Source organism: Carlito syrichta, unplaced genomic scaffold, assembly GCF_000164805.1.
Source record: "Carlito syrichta isolate Samal-C Ts95f unplaced genomic scaffold, Tarsius_syrichta-2.0.1 Scaffold308579, whole genome shotgun sequence".
Lineage (NCBI taxonomy): Eukaryota > Metazoa > Chordata > Mammalia > Primates > Tarsiidae > Carlito > Carlito syrichta.
Window position 1 is genome coordinate 177768 of NW_007252675.1, and position 17146 is coordinate 194913.

Sequence of the window (17146 nt, forward strand, 5' to 3'; positions counted from 1 at the left end):
GAAAGTACCAGGACAAATAGCTCTGCTGGCTGAGACAGCCTTAATGGTGTGCTGCTCCCTGGCTAAGTATATGGGTGTCCATGTCCAGTACCCAGTAGGAGAGGGCCCCCCTCCCAAATATTACATGTTTATCCCTCCTCTTTCTAACACCCATGCATCTTTTAATCTCTGTCTTTTTATGCTAAGAAACGAAATTTGAAGCTTTTAAAAATATTCTGGTTCCTTTTAAAACCTCGGCTGGGCACAGCGGCCCATGCCTGTAATCCTAGCACTTTGGGAGGCTGAGGTGGGCAGACTGCTTGAGCTCAGGAGTTCAAGACCAGTCTGGGCAACATAGTGAAACCTTGTCTCTATAACAAGTTTTAAAAATAGCTGGATATGGTGTCACACACCTGTAGTCCCAGCTACTTGGGATGCTGAAGTGGAAAGACTGCCAGGAGACCAAGGCTGCAATGAGCCATGGTCACTGTGATCATGCCACTGCATTCTAGCCTGGACAACAAGAGTGAGACCCCAACTTAAAAAAAAAAAAGCCTCATTTCTTAACTTTTAAACAAATGATCAGATCGTTCACTTGAGGCTGCTCACCAGAAGGGGTGCCTGGCACCGACAGCTCCGGGGACCATACAGAGGCATGCCTAGCAGTGCATTCAGACATCATCTATCTGGCCAACAACATCAAGAGAATGAGAAACAAGCACACCTCTTGTACTGTGTTATTTATTTCTTAAGTTAGAGTTCACACTGAGTCCAGCTGGAACACAGTAGGCACAGGGCTATGCCCATTTTCATGTCACATTAAGAAAATAAGTTTTCATATTGCATTTCAACTGCAGTAACACTATCCTGGAAGAAAAAGGTACCTTCGGGTCAAAGCTGTCTATATATATGAGAGGGTTTTAGAGGCAGTTTCTCCAGAAGATTCTTTGTTCTTTTTAAAGTGACCCCTTGATGCAAGGAGTGTTTCACAGCCCCAGGGACAGGAAACATAACCAGAAGCATGGGGATGTTAAAATCGCACTTCAAGGAGGTATGGATGTCTTGCTGCTTCATGTGATACCAAACTGACTGTCCCTTTGGATGACGAGGACGAGCTACAGTTGGCATTCAGATTCCCCACAACTCAGGCAATATTGAGATCTTGTGTCTGGTTTCACTGCTCTTAGTGGCAAGCACCGCCCTCAGGTTCCTAGCACCAAATGTTGGAAATACTAGTTAAAGTTATCTTTCTGTGCTCGTGAAGTCCACGTGGCACACTTTATAAAGGTCTAGGCATCCAAGGGAAAGCTACAGGCAACACACTCGAGTCCACAGTGACACGAGGTAGTTGGAGAAACAAGGTGGGCAATGGGGCACCCGCCAGCCCCACCCACCATCAGTTCCCATCCAGACTTTCTGCTTCTCATCTCCGAAACTCGAGAACTGCAAGGAGAGTGTCGCACAACAGGCAGTACACCATGTAGAAGGAGCCAGTATACATGATGGGACATGCAAATGACAAAGTTTCCCAAATACCTTTCCCCTATAATAAAATAATCTTAATAAAAACATAATTTAAAGGAAGTGTCAAAAGCCAAGTGTAAAATCAAAGCTGTCAACTCTACCAAAGATCGAAGCATCTCTTGAAGAATCATCCCTGTTAAAAAAAAAAAATAGCAATTATATGAAGTATATTAAAGTAGAAAAGCCAGAATGCACAATCAGCTGCCATGGGAAACTATGCCTGTTTTTCACAGCAGAACCATAAGAGGCACCTACTATGAATAATTAGAAGCTAAATTCTTAATTTGTATAGAACCATACATTTTTTCAGAATCTCACACTGACTTCTACATCTGCCCCAACACAAGCATTTTTCCACAGCACCCAGCCTCTCAATAGTCACTGACAGGCAGTTCTCCACTTGTGAGGCAGTTAGAAGTGCTATATAATTGATCACATACCTACCTCCTTTACTGTTCCAAGTTTCTTTTGTCTTTATATCAGTTTCTTTTTGTGGGGGGTGGGTTGGAGTCTCACTCTGTCGCCCAGACTGGAGTGCAGTGGCCGCTCCCGGCCACCGCAGCCTCGACCTGCTGGGCTCCGGCGATCCTTCCGCCTCAGCCTTCCGAGTAGCCGGAATTACAGGCATGCGCTACCACACCCGGCTGATTTTTTGATTTATTGTAGGATGAGGTCTTGCTGCCCAGGCGGGTCTCGAACCCGCGGGCTCAGGCAATCCACTCACCTCAGCCTCCCAAAGGCACGGGATTACAGGCTGAGCCACCGAGCCCGGCTATATCAGTTTCTTAGACTGGCAGACAGCCTATCACAAACTGTCTGGTCAGGGGATTAATGAGCCCACCTGTGTCAAATGCTTACCTGGCACAGACTAAGCAACCAAGGCCCTCCCGACTAACTTACTTCTCAAGCCCACCGCCTATTTCAGGTCAGCAGGTCAGGTAGTCAGTCAACCAAGGCAGGAGGGGAAAATCGTGATCACTAGGTAAGACCAGCACTAGAGGCCCACGAGTGAATACATGGTACATAGGATTCTGACAGGCCCCAGGCAGAAGCACACCCACATCCCTGGGTGTCCTTCCAGACTCCACAGATTCCTGATGACACCTTCCCCAGCAGCATCTGTATTTCTGCCCACTCAGTTATCTTACAGGACCTTTACAATTCATGGCAATGCCCACAGTGATTGCAGTTAATGAACTTACAACTCCTGTCACTTATAAGGGCAAGCATTCAAAGTCTGTTGAATAATTATTTGAATTTTAAAGGACTCCCAGAATAAGCAGAATCAACACAAAACTGTTTTGCAATCAGTAGCAGCTTTAAAGCACTTGCTGATGAAAGCTTGAAGCTCTGCGAAAATGACAATGCCACAACTGTCATACCTACTACCTCTTTTAAGAGCTCCAAGTTTATAGCTACATGAAAACACAGGGGCTAGGAATCCAGTTCCCCCTGAAGGACTGGTCAGATTGTGACCTGAATGTAACAATCAATAGTGAGACAACTACCCAGTGACTGGTGTGCCCCCACCCACTGAAATCCCCAGAGCAGGGAGGGTCTGTGCACTGTAACTTAGAGGCCCTGTCCATTTGACACCACACTGACCTTACCACTTTCTTTCTCCGGCATATAAAAATTTTTGGCACTAAACTTTCACAATAGTCTTATAATCCTAGTGTATTATCACCTTTTTTTTTCAATTAAAGCTAAAAATATCACTTACGTTACAAGATTAGTCATGATTTATTGATGGAAACTTCAATTCAGTGATTTCAGAGTCAGGGGAGCTGCTTCCACTTCTGTCACTATAGGTGTCCCTGTAGAATTCAGATGGTTTATTCATCATCTCTATAAAAAACTCACTGTACACTCCTGTTTTTATAGCCACTGTTACTACAGGGGCACTTATTTGCATACAGCAGAAATCAGAAAGACTCTTTACTACATAATATATTCAACATGAAGCTGTAGAGAGATTTTCTTCCTCTAGTTGCAAAAGGTACACATTCCATTTATTCCTCAGTCATGACACCCTTAACACCAACTCAGAGTAACTGGCAAAGGCAGCAATGGGGCATAAACCCACCTGGGTTGTAGCCTACTCCCCATGAAAAACCACAGTTCCCCTGAACAAAAACCAGAGGGTACCACAGATGTGACCTGAAGAGCACCACTGGAGCTCGGTGCTGCAGGGAGGGGGAACTGGCCAATACGCCAGGGGAAGCAGCCTGAGGAAACCCTGGGAAAGGAGAGGAAACTTTCTAGTAAATATGAGAAGGAGCACGTGACATCCCATCCAAGGAACTCAGCCCAGGTGCCTATGGCTTTTTTGTATGACAGATGGTTTGTCGCCTCACTATAATGAACCAGTGCCCACCTAAAGGCTGGGAAGAGTGAGTGGATTATGGAAGCACCGTGCCCCCACCTGGGTGAAAGTCTGCAGCCTTTCTGAAGGTAATGCGAGAGCCGCCCCACAGAGGCCAGGAGGAGACCAAAGTATGGGGGGGAGGGCTTGATGGGCCTGGACAGGAACTCAGGGTGGTACTGAACCCCAACAAAAAAGGGGTGATCTGAAACAAAGTAAAAAAACAGCTTCAGTATGTATGTTACACATAAAATGTAAAAGATGAGAAAAAAGTCTTATTAACTATTTCTTATTTCCATAGACCCTAAAATTTCTTGAAAATGATTTCATTTGAATTTACGTAAAAGTCACCCCACAGCAGGAGAAATCTGATGCCCTTTCGCCAGCACTGCTGTCCCCTCCCAGCTCCCAGGACTCAGCTGAAGCAGCTTTTGTATCATGTCCAAACTCTCACTCTGAAGGCGAAACTGAGGCCAAAAGCTAAATGACTACCCAAGGAAGGCCAGAGGCCAGGATGAATCACTCGGGTTCCCAAACCCCCTCACCAGGACCCTTTCCCACACAAGCTGCTTTCCTCATTCTGTTAGGTCAGGACAAGATACATTTTTATATTTGCTCACATGCTGAGAAAGCCTTACTTAGTTCTCCATTAAATATAACTAACTGCCCAGGTCATCACCTTCCAACTCCACAATTTCCATTCTCTCTCCTTCAACATCTTGGCCAACAAACTTCAAGCCTTGCTCTTCCAAACACTTTTTCAAGACTGGATTCACCTGTTAAAGCATAAAAAAAAATTATGCTGGCCTCTCAGCTTCTGGTCTTTCCAGAGAACCAGAAAGAAGCAGGCTCAAATCCTCACCTCAAATCTGTGGCGATGCCTCTCTTCCAAGTAGTCTACGTCTCCATAGAGCTTTCCTGGCAAAGCAAACATGCCGGATTGAAGAATACTGATTTCACAAAATAATTTACTCCCAAGTGCATCCTGCTTCTCAGGGTGGCTACTTTTTACCTTCTGTGCCAGGCCTTTTGAGGGCTATTTCTATGATTCTGCCAAGGTCACCTGCTCTTAACAGCATAATTTAGACTAATTCTTGGTCTTCTGACTCCTTCTGATCACACTAAGGAAAAGTTTAACAGAAGCAGACTTTCATCACCACCCTCAAACACATGAGTGCTGAAATCCAAGCACTTTGCTGCTGGAAACTGCCATGGAAACCAAATCAGGACACATCAGGTGGCAAGGCTCTGACAAGAACGTAGGAAAAGGAGGCATTACAAGCTGCACAGACAACACCGGTGACCGTGCGGCTCCAGACACAGCCATCAAGCCATCAGCCCCTGGTGGCTGCTGTTTTGACTTATTCACAGATGCCTAGTGAGACCCCCAAGTCCACAGAACATTAGAGTGGAAAAAACCTTAAGATCCTATACTCAAGTGATTCTCAAACTGTGCTGCTACAGAGCCCCCTGACAGACACAGGTGCCTCTGCTAATACATGCACAATTTCTCAGTGGGCAAGAAAAAAGTCTAATAGAGTCGTTTTCTTCAATATCTTCCTCCCAAAAGTTCCCTAAATCTTCAGCACCTATTATTACTTTTTTAGAATAAACATCTATTTAGGTGGAACCACTTGAAATTGCCATTTATGTGGGACAAAAAATTGTCAAACATCTGCAATTTCATAATTTGGTTTTTTTGTTTGTTTCTTTGAGGCAGGGCCTCACTCTGCCTCCCAGGCTGACGTGCCTAGCACAATTATAGCTCATTGTAATCTCAAACTCCTGGGCTCAAACAATCCTCCCGCCTTAGCCTTCCAAGCAGCTGGGACTAGAGGCATATGCCACCACACTCAGCTAATTTTTTGACTTTTTTTTTGGAGACACGGTTTTGCTATGTTGCCTAGGCTGGTCTTGAACTCTTGGCCTCAACGGATCCTCCTGCCTCAACCTCCCAAAACATGGAGGTTACAGGTGAGCCAGGTTTGTCTTAATAGTATAGGAAAGCAACAGATTACAGTGGATTTAACCTAACTGCCTCATTCTGTTGAGGCATCCACGCCCCAAGTCCCTGACTGCATCCAGTGACCTTTCAAAGACCCACGCTGCTTCTTTGCCTATTACACTACATCCTAAAAGGGCACGGATAAGGGGGGAAAGAAAGAACTTCACAAGCAAGAACAAAACCAAAAAAAGCCAGCCTGGCTCTCAGGAGCCATGGCACCACCCTAAGACATGTGTCCTGGACATGCCAAGCCAAAGGCTGGGCCAGCACAAGGCAGCTCTTACTCATGACTGAGTTCTTGGTCTGGAACAGGGTTCTCCTCTTGCCCAGCCTCATGGTTCCGCCCATCTGCCCAGGATTGTGTTCTGGCATGTCTATGACCTGGAGGTGTTCAGAAAACAAACACGAACTACAAAACTCTGCTTCCATCAGGAGCTAGACCTCCTTCACGAATGGAGTAAGCTCGTGAGTAGGTTCTCATTCTCCAGCCTTTCCTTCTAAGAGATGTTCTGTCACAGGGGAAATGCCTCTCAAGAACCACTGTCTAACCTTTGGTGGCCAGAGGCTCAGTCTTTTAGCCTGTCCTCGTAACCTGCAGGACCACACGCACAGCTGCTCCCTCCTTTGGTCCTGCCCCTAGTACTTTGGATCATAAACAGCACATTCTAAGATGGAAACAGTAGCAAAGATAAAAGACTAGGTATGTCTGTGTCTCAAAAGCAAGGGATGCGGAGCTACCACCAGTAGGAGCTTAGCAAGCATCTGCAGACAGGTGGGCAGTGGGGATGGAAGGGGCAGTCCAGCTCACCTCTAGCCCAGTACTCCTGAGCACATTCTGATCTTAGGGCCTTCTCTATGTCCTGCTCCCCCTACCCCAGAGTCCCACACTTCAAAACCGTTGTTTGTCCCCTCCTGAGGCCTCGGTATTAGCAAAGTTCAATTTCAAGTCAACAAATAGACATGCTGTTCAAGTGCCGAGAGACCAAGAAACCTTGTCCATCTCATCTAGTACAGTGTCCTCAGTGGCAAAAGGAGTGCGTCCCTAACACAGTGTATGTATCAACATTTGCTGAATGCTGAAAAAAGTAATTAAACAAGTGTCCTTCCTTTTATGTGTCTGACACCCCTGGGCTGGGCAGTCAAAGATGAGCAAGGGCAGCAGCCTGCCTCTATAAGCCTCGACAGTACAGGCCCTTGACATGAGACCCGGAAGAGCTCTCAGTGCCATTACACCATTCAGGACCAGACCCCAGCAGTTCTCCCAGGACCACAGCTGGGTACAATCTGAAGTCGTATATACCAAGTGGGAGTACAGACGCCGGCATGCAGTGAACACCTGAGGAAGGGTTTCATATCAGCACTGATCCAGTGCTCCTGGAAGCTCTCGAGAGGGGGGGATGGAGACTGATTTTAATTAGGAATCCCTTCTAGTTGGCTGGACTGGGACCTGTCTTTAAAACTTTCTGTGGAAAATTGGAAAGATTAGTGAAGAATCACACAATGAAAAATAAAAGTTTTTCTTATCTGGCAGATCTGAAAGGTCAATACTTCAGGGTTCTCTGGGATGAAACCAAGTGGTCTCACTTCCTGTCCTTAAGCATCAAATTCACAAATCTCCCTTCTATACCCTTCTAAGCACATGGAGGTTCAAACACTTCACTCACCACAGGATGACTGGTCTTAGGGTCAAACTCTGTAGAATTGGCATCTGAAATATCAAAATATTTGTGTCACAAAAAGTTATAAACAAAAGTGATTACTTAATTGATAAGCTTACTTCATTGATAAGCTCTAAATCACAATTTCTCTCCCTCAGTTTAAAATCATTCAGTGAATAAGACATTGCCATAGACAGCATTTTTCTTCCCCCTCCCAGACAGGGTCTTGCTATGTTACCCAGATTGGCGTGCAAGAGCATAATCATAGCTCAATACAATCTTGAACACCTGAACTCAAGTGATCCTCCCACCTCAGCCTCCCAAGTAGCTGGACTATAGACATGCACTACCACACCTGGCTAGCGAAAGCATTTTTAAGACGTAAAACACTCAACACACAAACACAGGTGAGTTTTTCCTATTAAATCTGTAAGCCTCAGCCGGGCTTGGTGGCTCAACCTGTAATCCCGCGCCTTTGGGAGGCTGAGGTGAGTGGATTGCCTGAGCCCGCGGGTTCGAGACCCGCCTGGGCAGCAAGACCTCATCCTACAATAAATCAAAAAATCAGCCAGGTGTGGTAGCGCATGCCTGTAATTCCGGCTACTCGGAAGGCTGAGGCGGAAGGATCGCCGGAGCCCAGCAGTCGAGGCTGCAGTGGCCGGGAGCGGCCACTGCACTCCAGTCTGGGCGACAGAGTGAGACTCCAACTCAAAAAAAAAAAAAAAAAATCTGTAAGCCTCTTGGATAAGTGGCATAAAATAGAAAAATCAAAATCAATGAGATAACCTAATGATTTTTATTTAACAGCTTTATGACAGTTCTCATATTACTGGCTTAATGTTTTCACTGTTTCAGACTCTCTCTCTCCAAGATGAGCAAGTACCATTTCTTCTACATTTCTTTCTTCTTCAGGTAAATCAGAAATTAACTGATTCAAACTCAACCTTTCTATCCTTTTTTTTTCATTTTTCAAGAGACCAGTTTTATTCTGAATCATGTGTCATTGGTGTAAATAAAAGTCCTGAGCCTTTCTTTCTTTTTTAAAATAATTGTCTGAAATTTCTATAACCTTGCTCTGGATGGAGTAGGGCAAGGCCTCAAACCGTTTCAGAACTGTTCTAGCAAGCACTGTAGGAATGCACAGAGTCACAGCAGACCCAAGCACGCTGGAGGCTTGCCTACCTTTCTGTCCATTACTGAACTTACCACCTAACTGTAAGCAAAACCACTAAAGGTCAAAAGGCAAAGGACCAAGTTCCTGGTATGGCTCTGGCTCTATCTGTGTGAATGCTAGGTATTGTTCCTCTCCTGGGCCTGAATCAGGGCCTAGTCTCAACTGAGCTTATCACTGGGCACCCACCCACCTGGGAACCTGAGTGAGAGGCAGGGGGTTAGGGCAGTGAAAGGGTCCAGGGAGCCCAGAAAGCCAGTTCAGGGGTGGTAGGTGGTAAGACAGTGCCTGCCAGGACTCAGAAACCTGAACTGACAGGGCATGCTCCCAAACTGAGCCACTCCATCCGGGTTACTGTGAAGCAGCCTCTCCAGAAGGAGAGAGGAAACTAGCCCTAACCACAGGCTGGCTACCAAAGAATCACTTGTGCTTTGTAAAGTCACACTGTAACTTTAGGTTGCTTTGTTTATCTTTCATAGACCTTCCTGAAAATCTAGTATTTGTCAGCTGGGCTACAGAGAATTAAATGGGCTGTGGCAGACTATCCCACTGATATAGTTGGCCACATGACTTGCTTTGGTCAATGGGACATTAGCAAGGCTGATAAGTGCTTGACAGTGGGCCTGTCATTTTGAAAGTGAGGAAGCTTGGGATGAATTAACGAATGATGAGTCACTATGTGGGGAGAGCATCTCAATGTCCTTGCTGGGCCAAGCACACAGCTGAATGCAAGGCAGGAGTGAACAACCTTAGACACCACACTACATGGAGTACTGAGAAGTGATAAATCACTACTGCTGGGGGCCACTGAGTTTTGGGATGGCCTGTCACATTGCAGCACACAGTGAGCTAGGCAAAGAGCTGATGTTATTTGAGCATCTCCCATTTTCCAAGCATTGAGTTACTTCACTTAATTCTTACAGTCATGTGAAGTAGGCATCGTTATTATTCCCATTTTGCAGAAGAACAGAAAGGCTAATCATATCACCCATCATAAGAGATCAAGTCAATCTGAGCCCAAGTCTGACTGTTCCAGACCCCAAATTCATAGTAACTGCACAAGCCACAGTGGGCTAGGGTCTTCTAACCAGGCACCAGCCCCAGGGTAGTGACTATGATGATAGAAGTGAGAGAATCTCAAGAACAAGAAATGCAGGGGCAGAAGACTGAAGGACTGCTAGCTCAGCTGAGCTCCCTCCTTCAATGTAGAAGAGCCACATTATGCCTCAGTGAGCGAGGTGGTTCCTCTACTGCACGCCCGAAGGTGCAGAGGCCCCGGCGGCTGTTCTCCACAGCACTCCCTCACCCAGGATGCAAGGGGCCTCACACCCACCAGGAAACACTGAGCGGGAATTTAACAAGGCTCCCGATACACACTTACCTTGCCATCCCAGCACATTTCTTGAGAATTCCACCACTGCCAACTGCATTCCTAAGCACACACCTTCCGGTGGGGGACAAAACAAATAAAACTCCATTGACAAGGGCAGATCCTACATTTCCACCATCCTGCCAGGAACTATGTGTCCTGCTTGTTCACAGAATTATAATCACAAACTCATAATTTCCTGCTGTGAACAAGGACGCCCTGCAGTTATCCTTTTGCCTGTATTTGATTTCAAAACCAGGTTCTAAGGCACATGCAGATTCCTGATTTGCAAAGTTACCTGATTTTAAAAACAAACAATATTCTATTCAGTACTTTAATATTCAAGTTTCCTCACCCTCTCATTAAGTTCTCACTTACAATTGATCAAGTTGAAAATTATTAAAATGTTACATCACCAGGAGGCATCCCAGATCACTTCGCCCAGTTACAGTCAGCTGTTGTGCCAAGTGAGGCGATGTAAAACCCAACCTCACGTGCCCTACAAACAGCTGGGTTCGTTAAGTGGACAGGGTTCCTACTTTGCAGTTCTCTCAAAATTCCATGGCCTCTACATGTAGCCCACAAGCATAAATGTTCCATTTCAAGAGTCTGAGTTTCTCCCAAAGAGAACCAAAAAGGCTCTACTTGGGCTGTGATCTGGAAAGACGGCATATTTCAGTATCTCCCTACTTTATTTATAGGCTCCCACGTGGCACTGCTTCCTTCTTCATACTGAGGGAAGATTGCACTGCAGAGCTCCTTACCCAAAAAAGGCTTTCTCTGTTTCCGAGCCCAGGCAATTGCTTGGATTTTTCCTTCTGTTCCTCGAACACCGAATCCGCCTGGAACCAGCACTCCACTGCGCAAGAGAACAAACCACAAGGCGGCTCCCCTTTGCTGCCTGCTGCCTGTCCAGCTTGCACTAGCCAACTCAGGAGCCATTACTGAGACACAGATACATTCTGCTACAGGGACCAGGACTGTGTGAGTTAAAGACTGTCAGCCCGGCCAGGCTCGGTGGCTCAGCCTGTAATCCTGCGCCTTTGGGAGGCTGAGGCGAGTGGATTGCCTGAGCCTGCGGGTTCGAGACCCGCCTGGGCAGCGAGACCTCATCTCTACAATAAATCAAAAAATCAGCCGGGTGTGGTAGCGCATGCCTGTAATTCCGGCTACTTGGAAGGCTGAGGCTGAAGGATCATGGGAGCCCAGCAGGCGAGGCTACGGTGGCTGGGAGCAGCCACTGCACTCCAGTCTGGGTGACAGAGTGAGACTCCACCTCAAAAAAAAAAAAGACTGTCAGCCGGGCTCGGTGGCTCAGCCTGTAATCCCACGCCTTTGGGAGGTTGAGGTGAGTGGATTGCCTGAGCCCGCGGGTTTGAGACCCGCCTAGGCAGGCAAGACCTCATCTCTACAATAAATCAAAAAATTAGTCGGGCGTGGTAGCACGCGCCTGTAATTCCAGCTACTCGGAAGGCTGAGGCAGAAGGATCGCCGGAGCCCAGCAGGTCGAGGCTGCGGTGGCCGGGAGCGGCCACTGCACTCCAGTCTGGGCAACAGAGTGAGACTCCAACTCAAAAAAAAAAAAAGTCTATACATAGACACTATGAACTTGACACTACATATGAAACTATGGATTTTCTTAGTAACCTGAAAAAACGCATATTACAAATGAAAAAAGACTGTATACATAATTGTAGTACATGCTACTGCACTTATTCCAGTCGCCGAATTGGTCATAATTTTTCATATATAATATCATAAAGTTTATTTTACCTCTGGTTTAACATGTTTCCCAGAGTAGGAAGGGGCCTTTTATCAGCTCAGCGTGTCATAGTGATCAAGAGTCTTAGTAGTCTTAGTAGTAGCTCCGTAACATTCAGCTGTTCTAGTGAACTATAAATTCTTGCTAACTTTTTATTAAAATAGCTGCCAAGAACAATTTATAAGACTCTACTGATGGGTACTCATCAAATATTCTGGATGAAAAATCTTTAAATAAGCCTCATTAGTAGATGTGTACAGCAAACAATATCAGGGAAACCAGAACAAGCTTTCTTCAGAACCAGTGATACTGGTAAGCTATATTTTTGCTAGGCTTAACTCACACAGTGTGTAGTGTTTTCCATAAATAAGAGATATTGTAACAAGTAGATTACCAACTACTGGCACACGAAAGCCAGGACGACATTCATTAAGGCAAACCAGCAAAACCCTGGAACCCAAAGGTGGCAAGTTCTACTCACTGAGCACTGCAGAGCTTCTGCCAAGCTTCATGGTAGCGCACAGGCTCTTCTTGGGAGGTGCTCAGCTCCAAGTCTGTAGAATCTATGTACTGGGCGTTCAGACAGGGGAGGAACGAAGCAGGCTCATGACTCCAGACCATACTCCCATAACTTTTAAATAATATTACCAATGTTCCATCTTTCTCAGCAATTCCCTTCAAAATCACTTAATTCCCAAATCTGGCTCGCTCTTCTCTATACTCAGTCTATTTAGTATCTAGCCCTGTTGAAGCCACTGGAGCAGACTCTTAACTCTACTCAGATGACACTCTCTCCAGCCCATCTTCCAACTTGTTTTTGTTTTGTGTTGTTTTCTATTTTCCCCACTATATTGAAATATAATTTACATACAATAAAATACAAGCATTTTAACATAGTCTGTCAAACATATACATGGAGATGTGGCCACCACTCCAATCAACACATGGAACATTACGTCTTCCCAAAATGCTCCCTCTGCCACTCTGCAGTTTCTCCCCCACCTCCTACCCCCAGCAATCTTGGATCTGATTTCCATCACCAAAGATTAGTTTTGCATCTTCTATAGCTTCATGTAACTGGAGCCAAAGAGTATGTCGATTTTCTGTTTGGCTTCTTTTGCTCAGTATGTTTTTGAGATTCATCTTTGTTGCTGCGTATATCTCTGGTTTGCTCCTTTTGATTGCTGAGTAATTTTTCACTTTATGAATAAACCATAACGCATCTATCCATTGACTAGTTATGGACATTGGGTTGTTTCCACATTTTGGCTATTATGAATAATGTGTCCATTTGTACAACAGCCTTTTTCTATGGACATGTTTTCATTTCTCTTGAGTAAATACTGGAATTACTGGGTCATATGTCTACCTTTATAAGAAACTGCCAGACTGTTTTCTAAAGTGTAGTACCATTTAACATTCGTAGCAGTAAGGTATAAGAGTGCCACATCCTTGGCAACACCCTTTGCCATTCCAGTGAGGATGTGCTGCTGTCTTATTGTGACTTTATTTTTCACTTACTTCCCTGACAACCAAAGGTGCTGAGTATCTTTTCATGTGTGTCATCTGCATCTTCTTTTGGAAGTGTCTGTTCAGATCTTTTGCCCAGTTTTTCATTAGGTTGTTCATCTTTTTTCTAACCTTTCTTGCCTCATACCCTGCAGTTACTTCCATGAAACTCAGGGTGAGACCCAGGCTTGACCCAATTCACAGGAATCATGAGCAGGCCCTTATCAGTCTGTCTCCAGGCAGCCTCCAGTTCAGTCTCCATCCAGAGATCCCCACTGCAGCACATTATAGCCTTGGACATGATCTACCCATTTTCTTCTTGGAATGCCCTTTCCTTCTGCCTTCTCCATCCTTCCCCACCCACCTTGGTGTCCCTTGAGGAAGTTCACCCTCCTTCTGTCTACCAAGGCTGGTTATCCTCTCCTGTGTGCTCCCTCCATATCTAAGAAACTTGATATTCCTTGAAGGCAGAGACTGTTGACTTTTTGTTCATTTCTCAGCCTCTACCATCTACTACATAGTAGCCACAGACTAATCCAACTGGATAAAATAAGTGAATGATGGAAAGAACTAGCAAAAAGTAAGTCAGAGCAATGCAATGAGATTAAAATTCTTAAAACACGTATAACAGGTCATTCTGCAGGAACCTGTCCATCAGCAAAAAGAAAATAAATTCTCATGCTGAGAAACACCTGGAGAAGTAGGGGCCAAGCCCCAGCACCAAAGTGGGGACAGCTATGTGGAGCTCCAGTTAACAACCTCAGCCCTGAGCTCCAACTTTACCTCTGACTTTCATTTCCTGAAAAGCTCCAACTGATAAGCTGGGAAGAAATCCATGCTCTTAACTGTGACACTACTGCTGCCTGGAGAGATGGGCAGGGCCATGCTCAGAAGCCGTGCTCCCAGCTTCTGCCCACCACGGCACAGACCAGAACACGGTACCTACCATTTATGGTGCCCACATTCTAGGCACCGGCTGGGTTACAGAACACATCTCAGAAAAACCTCACAGCTCTATGAGGTGGGTATTATTATCCCTGCTTTATAGGTGAGATAAGTAGTACCAGCACAAGTTAGGAAAGGCAGCCCAGGTGCCAGCAAAATCCCCAGGAACCATCAAGTGAAGGATTTCTAGGCAGTGCCATCAGTTGTGTGTCATGCCTGTGGTCCACCAATTCCACAGGGCAACTGAATTTGATCACCCCACAGTCAGACTCAAGCATGCAGTCTCTTTTGCCCTCTACTCTAGCCATCTTTCCTCTTCTTTAATTCCTGAAAATATCTACTGTTTTCTCAAAGCCAGGAACCAACCACAAATCTTTCTTATCCCTAAAAAGAAAATCAGAGCTTCAAAAATATAAAGCAGATATTCACACAGAATCTATGGGAACACAGACTGCCTCCCTGTTCACCCCTTGTCTGTGCCTGTACCCTCCCTTTACCTTGATTTCCAATTTGTGGTTGATGGCCAGTGCAGAATGCTCCAGAGCCTTAATGACAGAGGCATAGGAGTCTGAGAACTTGGTGTATTTGCCCACAAGGGCGATAGAGCAGGTCTCCAGCAAGCGATCATATCTATCAAATGTCAAGAAACAATTACTTAGAATATACATACCATCATGAGATCAAAATAGCTTTTCAAGAAGAAAAGAAACATGTCTGGGAAGAATATAATGGGAGTGTACAGACCAGTAAAGAAGAAGCAATTTTCAGATCAACATGGCAGGCTTTGTAAAGAAAGTAGGATTTTGAAAGCTGTTCAGAGAGAGAGTTTGAAAATCTCACACAAACTTGCTTACAAAAAAAATGTTTTTAAAACCAAAGGGTAAAAAAATTAACAGACATGAATAGACAATTCACAGAAGTTAATGTGATGAAGAGAAGAGTCAAAAATTATAGGACATTCACACAATAAAGAAGTCCATACTCATCAAAAATTTTCATTGTAAAGCATAACTAGTAAGAGCAAAGTGCTTACGTTTTATGGAAAAAGATTATATACTGCATGCCATTTTGGTTGCTACATTAAAATGGACAAACTTTGAAAGGGGAAATGTCAAAATGAAAGTAAATATCGCTGCCCTCGGTGGCTCAGCCTGTAATCCCGCACCTTGGGAGGCTGAGGTGAGTGGATTGCCTAAGCCTGCGGGTTCGAGACCTGCCTGGGCAACTTGGCGAGACTTCATCTCACAATAAACCATGCCAGGCATGGTAGCGCACGCCTGTAGTTCCAGCTACTCGGAAGGCTGAGGCGGAAGGATCGCCGGAGCCCAGCAGGTCGAGGCTGCGGTGGCCGGGAGCGGCCACTGCACTCCAGTCTGGGCTCTGGGTGACAGAGTGAGACTTCAACTCAAAAAAAAAAAAAGTAAGTAAGTATCACAGAGCAGTGGAACAAGTGCTCACTCCCAAAATGCGTCTAACATCATCACACTGATTTTGAAACCACAGTGAGGCCCACCCATTGCTCTGAGACACTGAGTAAAGATCTCTGGAGTCATGTGAAAGCACCAGAGAGCTTTAGAGGAGGGAGTGGAGAAAGCAGTAGCACATCCCCATGGATTCCTTTTTGGTATGAGGTGAGCCGCATGTTCCCATACACAGCTCACAAACCTAGGAGGCGAGCCAGTGCGCCAGCCCTGATCAGCCATTCACATGGGCTCCAAGTATGTGCTCTCACCTCCTGTCACTACTAGGATGCCTGATGCACTGATATGCTAGTCAGTAAGAGACAAGAATAACACATAACCTGAACTTACTGCCTGGAGGCCCAAGACCTGGCCTGGCCTGACCAGGACCTCCTCATCTGTGCTTCAGTTACATGTCAGACCCTACAAAAGAGACAGAAGGCTGGCTCTCCCAGCTCCTCACTTCAAAGCTACCTGTCAGCCATCTCTTTCCACTTCATCAGCATTTTTCGTGGCTGCCTCTCAATAGGAAGGTCAAGTCTTCGTAGAAAATAATCTACAACTCCTTGCTCCTCCAACAATAAGGGGACTCGATAGACAGATGAGACATCATGGACACAAATCACCTGTATAGAAAAAAGCAAGTTATTTAATAAAAACAAACAAAAACTCACTGGGCTCAGAGCCTCCTACTAGCTATGTGACCTTGGGGAAATATTCTGCAATTGAAAACAGAAAAAGGGAAATTTTCTAGAAAAATATAAATTATTAAGACCAACTCAAGAATAGACTAGAAAATTAGTAGTTAATCTATTAAGAACACCAATGCAAAAATCCTTTTTAAAAAAGGAATCACAATCCAAAACACAAATATAGTTTTTGAAAAATCATGTCCTAGAAGGACCTACCCAGGAACCCATGAATGGCTTAACTAGGAAAAGTGGGTCTTAAAACATAGCTACATATTGGAATCATTCAGAGGAGCTTAGAAAAAGTCAAAGGCCCATGCTCACTGCACTCGGACCATATGTAAATTAGAATTTCTGGGGTAGGAGGCAGGCATCAGGATTTTTTTTTCTTTTTTTTTTGCATCGGAGTCTCACTCTGTTGCCCAGGCTGGAGTGCAATGGTACGCTCACGGCCACCGCAGCCTTGACCTACTGGGCTCAGGCGATCTTTCCACTTCCATCTTCCAAGTAGCTGGAACTACAGGCGCCCACTACCACGCCTTGCTTATTTTTTGATTTATTGTAGAGACGAGGTCTCATCAAGTTGCCCGGGTTGGTCTCAAACCCCTGAGCTTAGGCAATCCTCTCGCCTCGGCCTCTCAAAGTGCTGCGATTAAAGGCTTGAGCCACCAAGCCCTGCTGGCATTAGTATTTTTTTTTTTTTTTTTTTT

General features: G+C 45.3%; 1 protein-coding gene across 1 annotated transcript in view; it reads right to left on the reverse strand.

Moving 5' to 3' along the window:
• Window positions 1-704: 704 nt before the first annotated feature.
• CTPS1 (CTP synthase 1) overlaps window positions 705-17146 on the reverse strand; it is a 31955-nt gene continuing 15513 nt past the window's right edge. Inside the window, exons 8-19 of the mRNA XM_008065493.2 lie at window positions 16222-16373; window positions 14785-14917; window positions 12315-12403; window positions 10836-10930; window positions 10084-10146; window positions 7538-7581; window positions 6158-6254; window positions 4731-4786; window positions 4548-4644; window positions 3929-4073; window positions 3227-3320; window positions 705-1636 (exon numbers count right to left, since the gene is read on the reverse strand). Coding sequence (XP_008063684.2) covers window positions 3236-3320; window positions 3929-4073; window positions 4548-4644; window positions 4731-4786; window positions 6158-6254; window positions 7538-7581; window positions 10084-10146; window positions 10836-10930; window positions 12315-12403; window positions 14785-14917; window positions 16222-16373 — 1056 coding nt within the window. The 3' untranslated portion in view covers window positions 705-1636; window positions 3227-3235. The remainder of the gene's footprint in view (window positions 1637-3226; window positions 3321-3928; window positions 4074-4547; window positions 4645-4730; window positions 4787-6157; window positions 6255-7537; window positions 7582-10083; window positions 10147-10835; window positions 10931-12314; window positions 12404-14784; window positions 14918-16221; window positions 16374-17146) is intronic.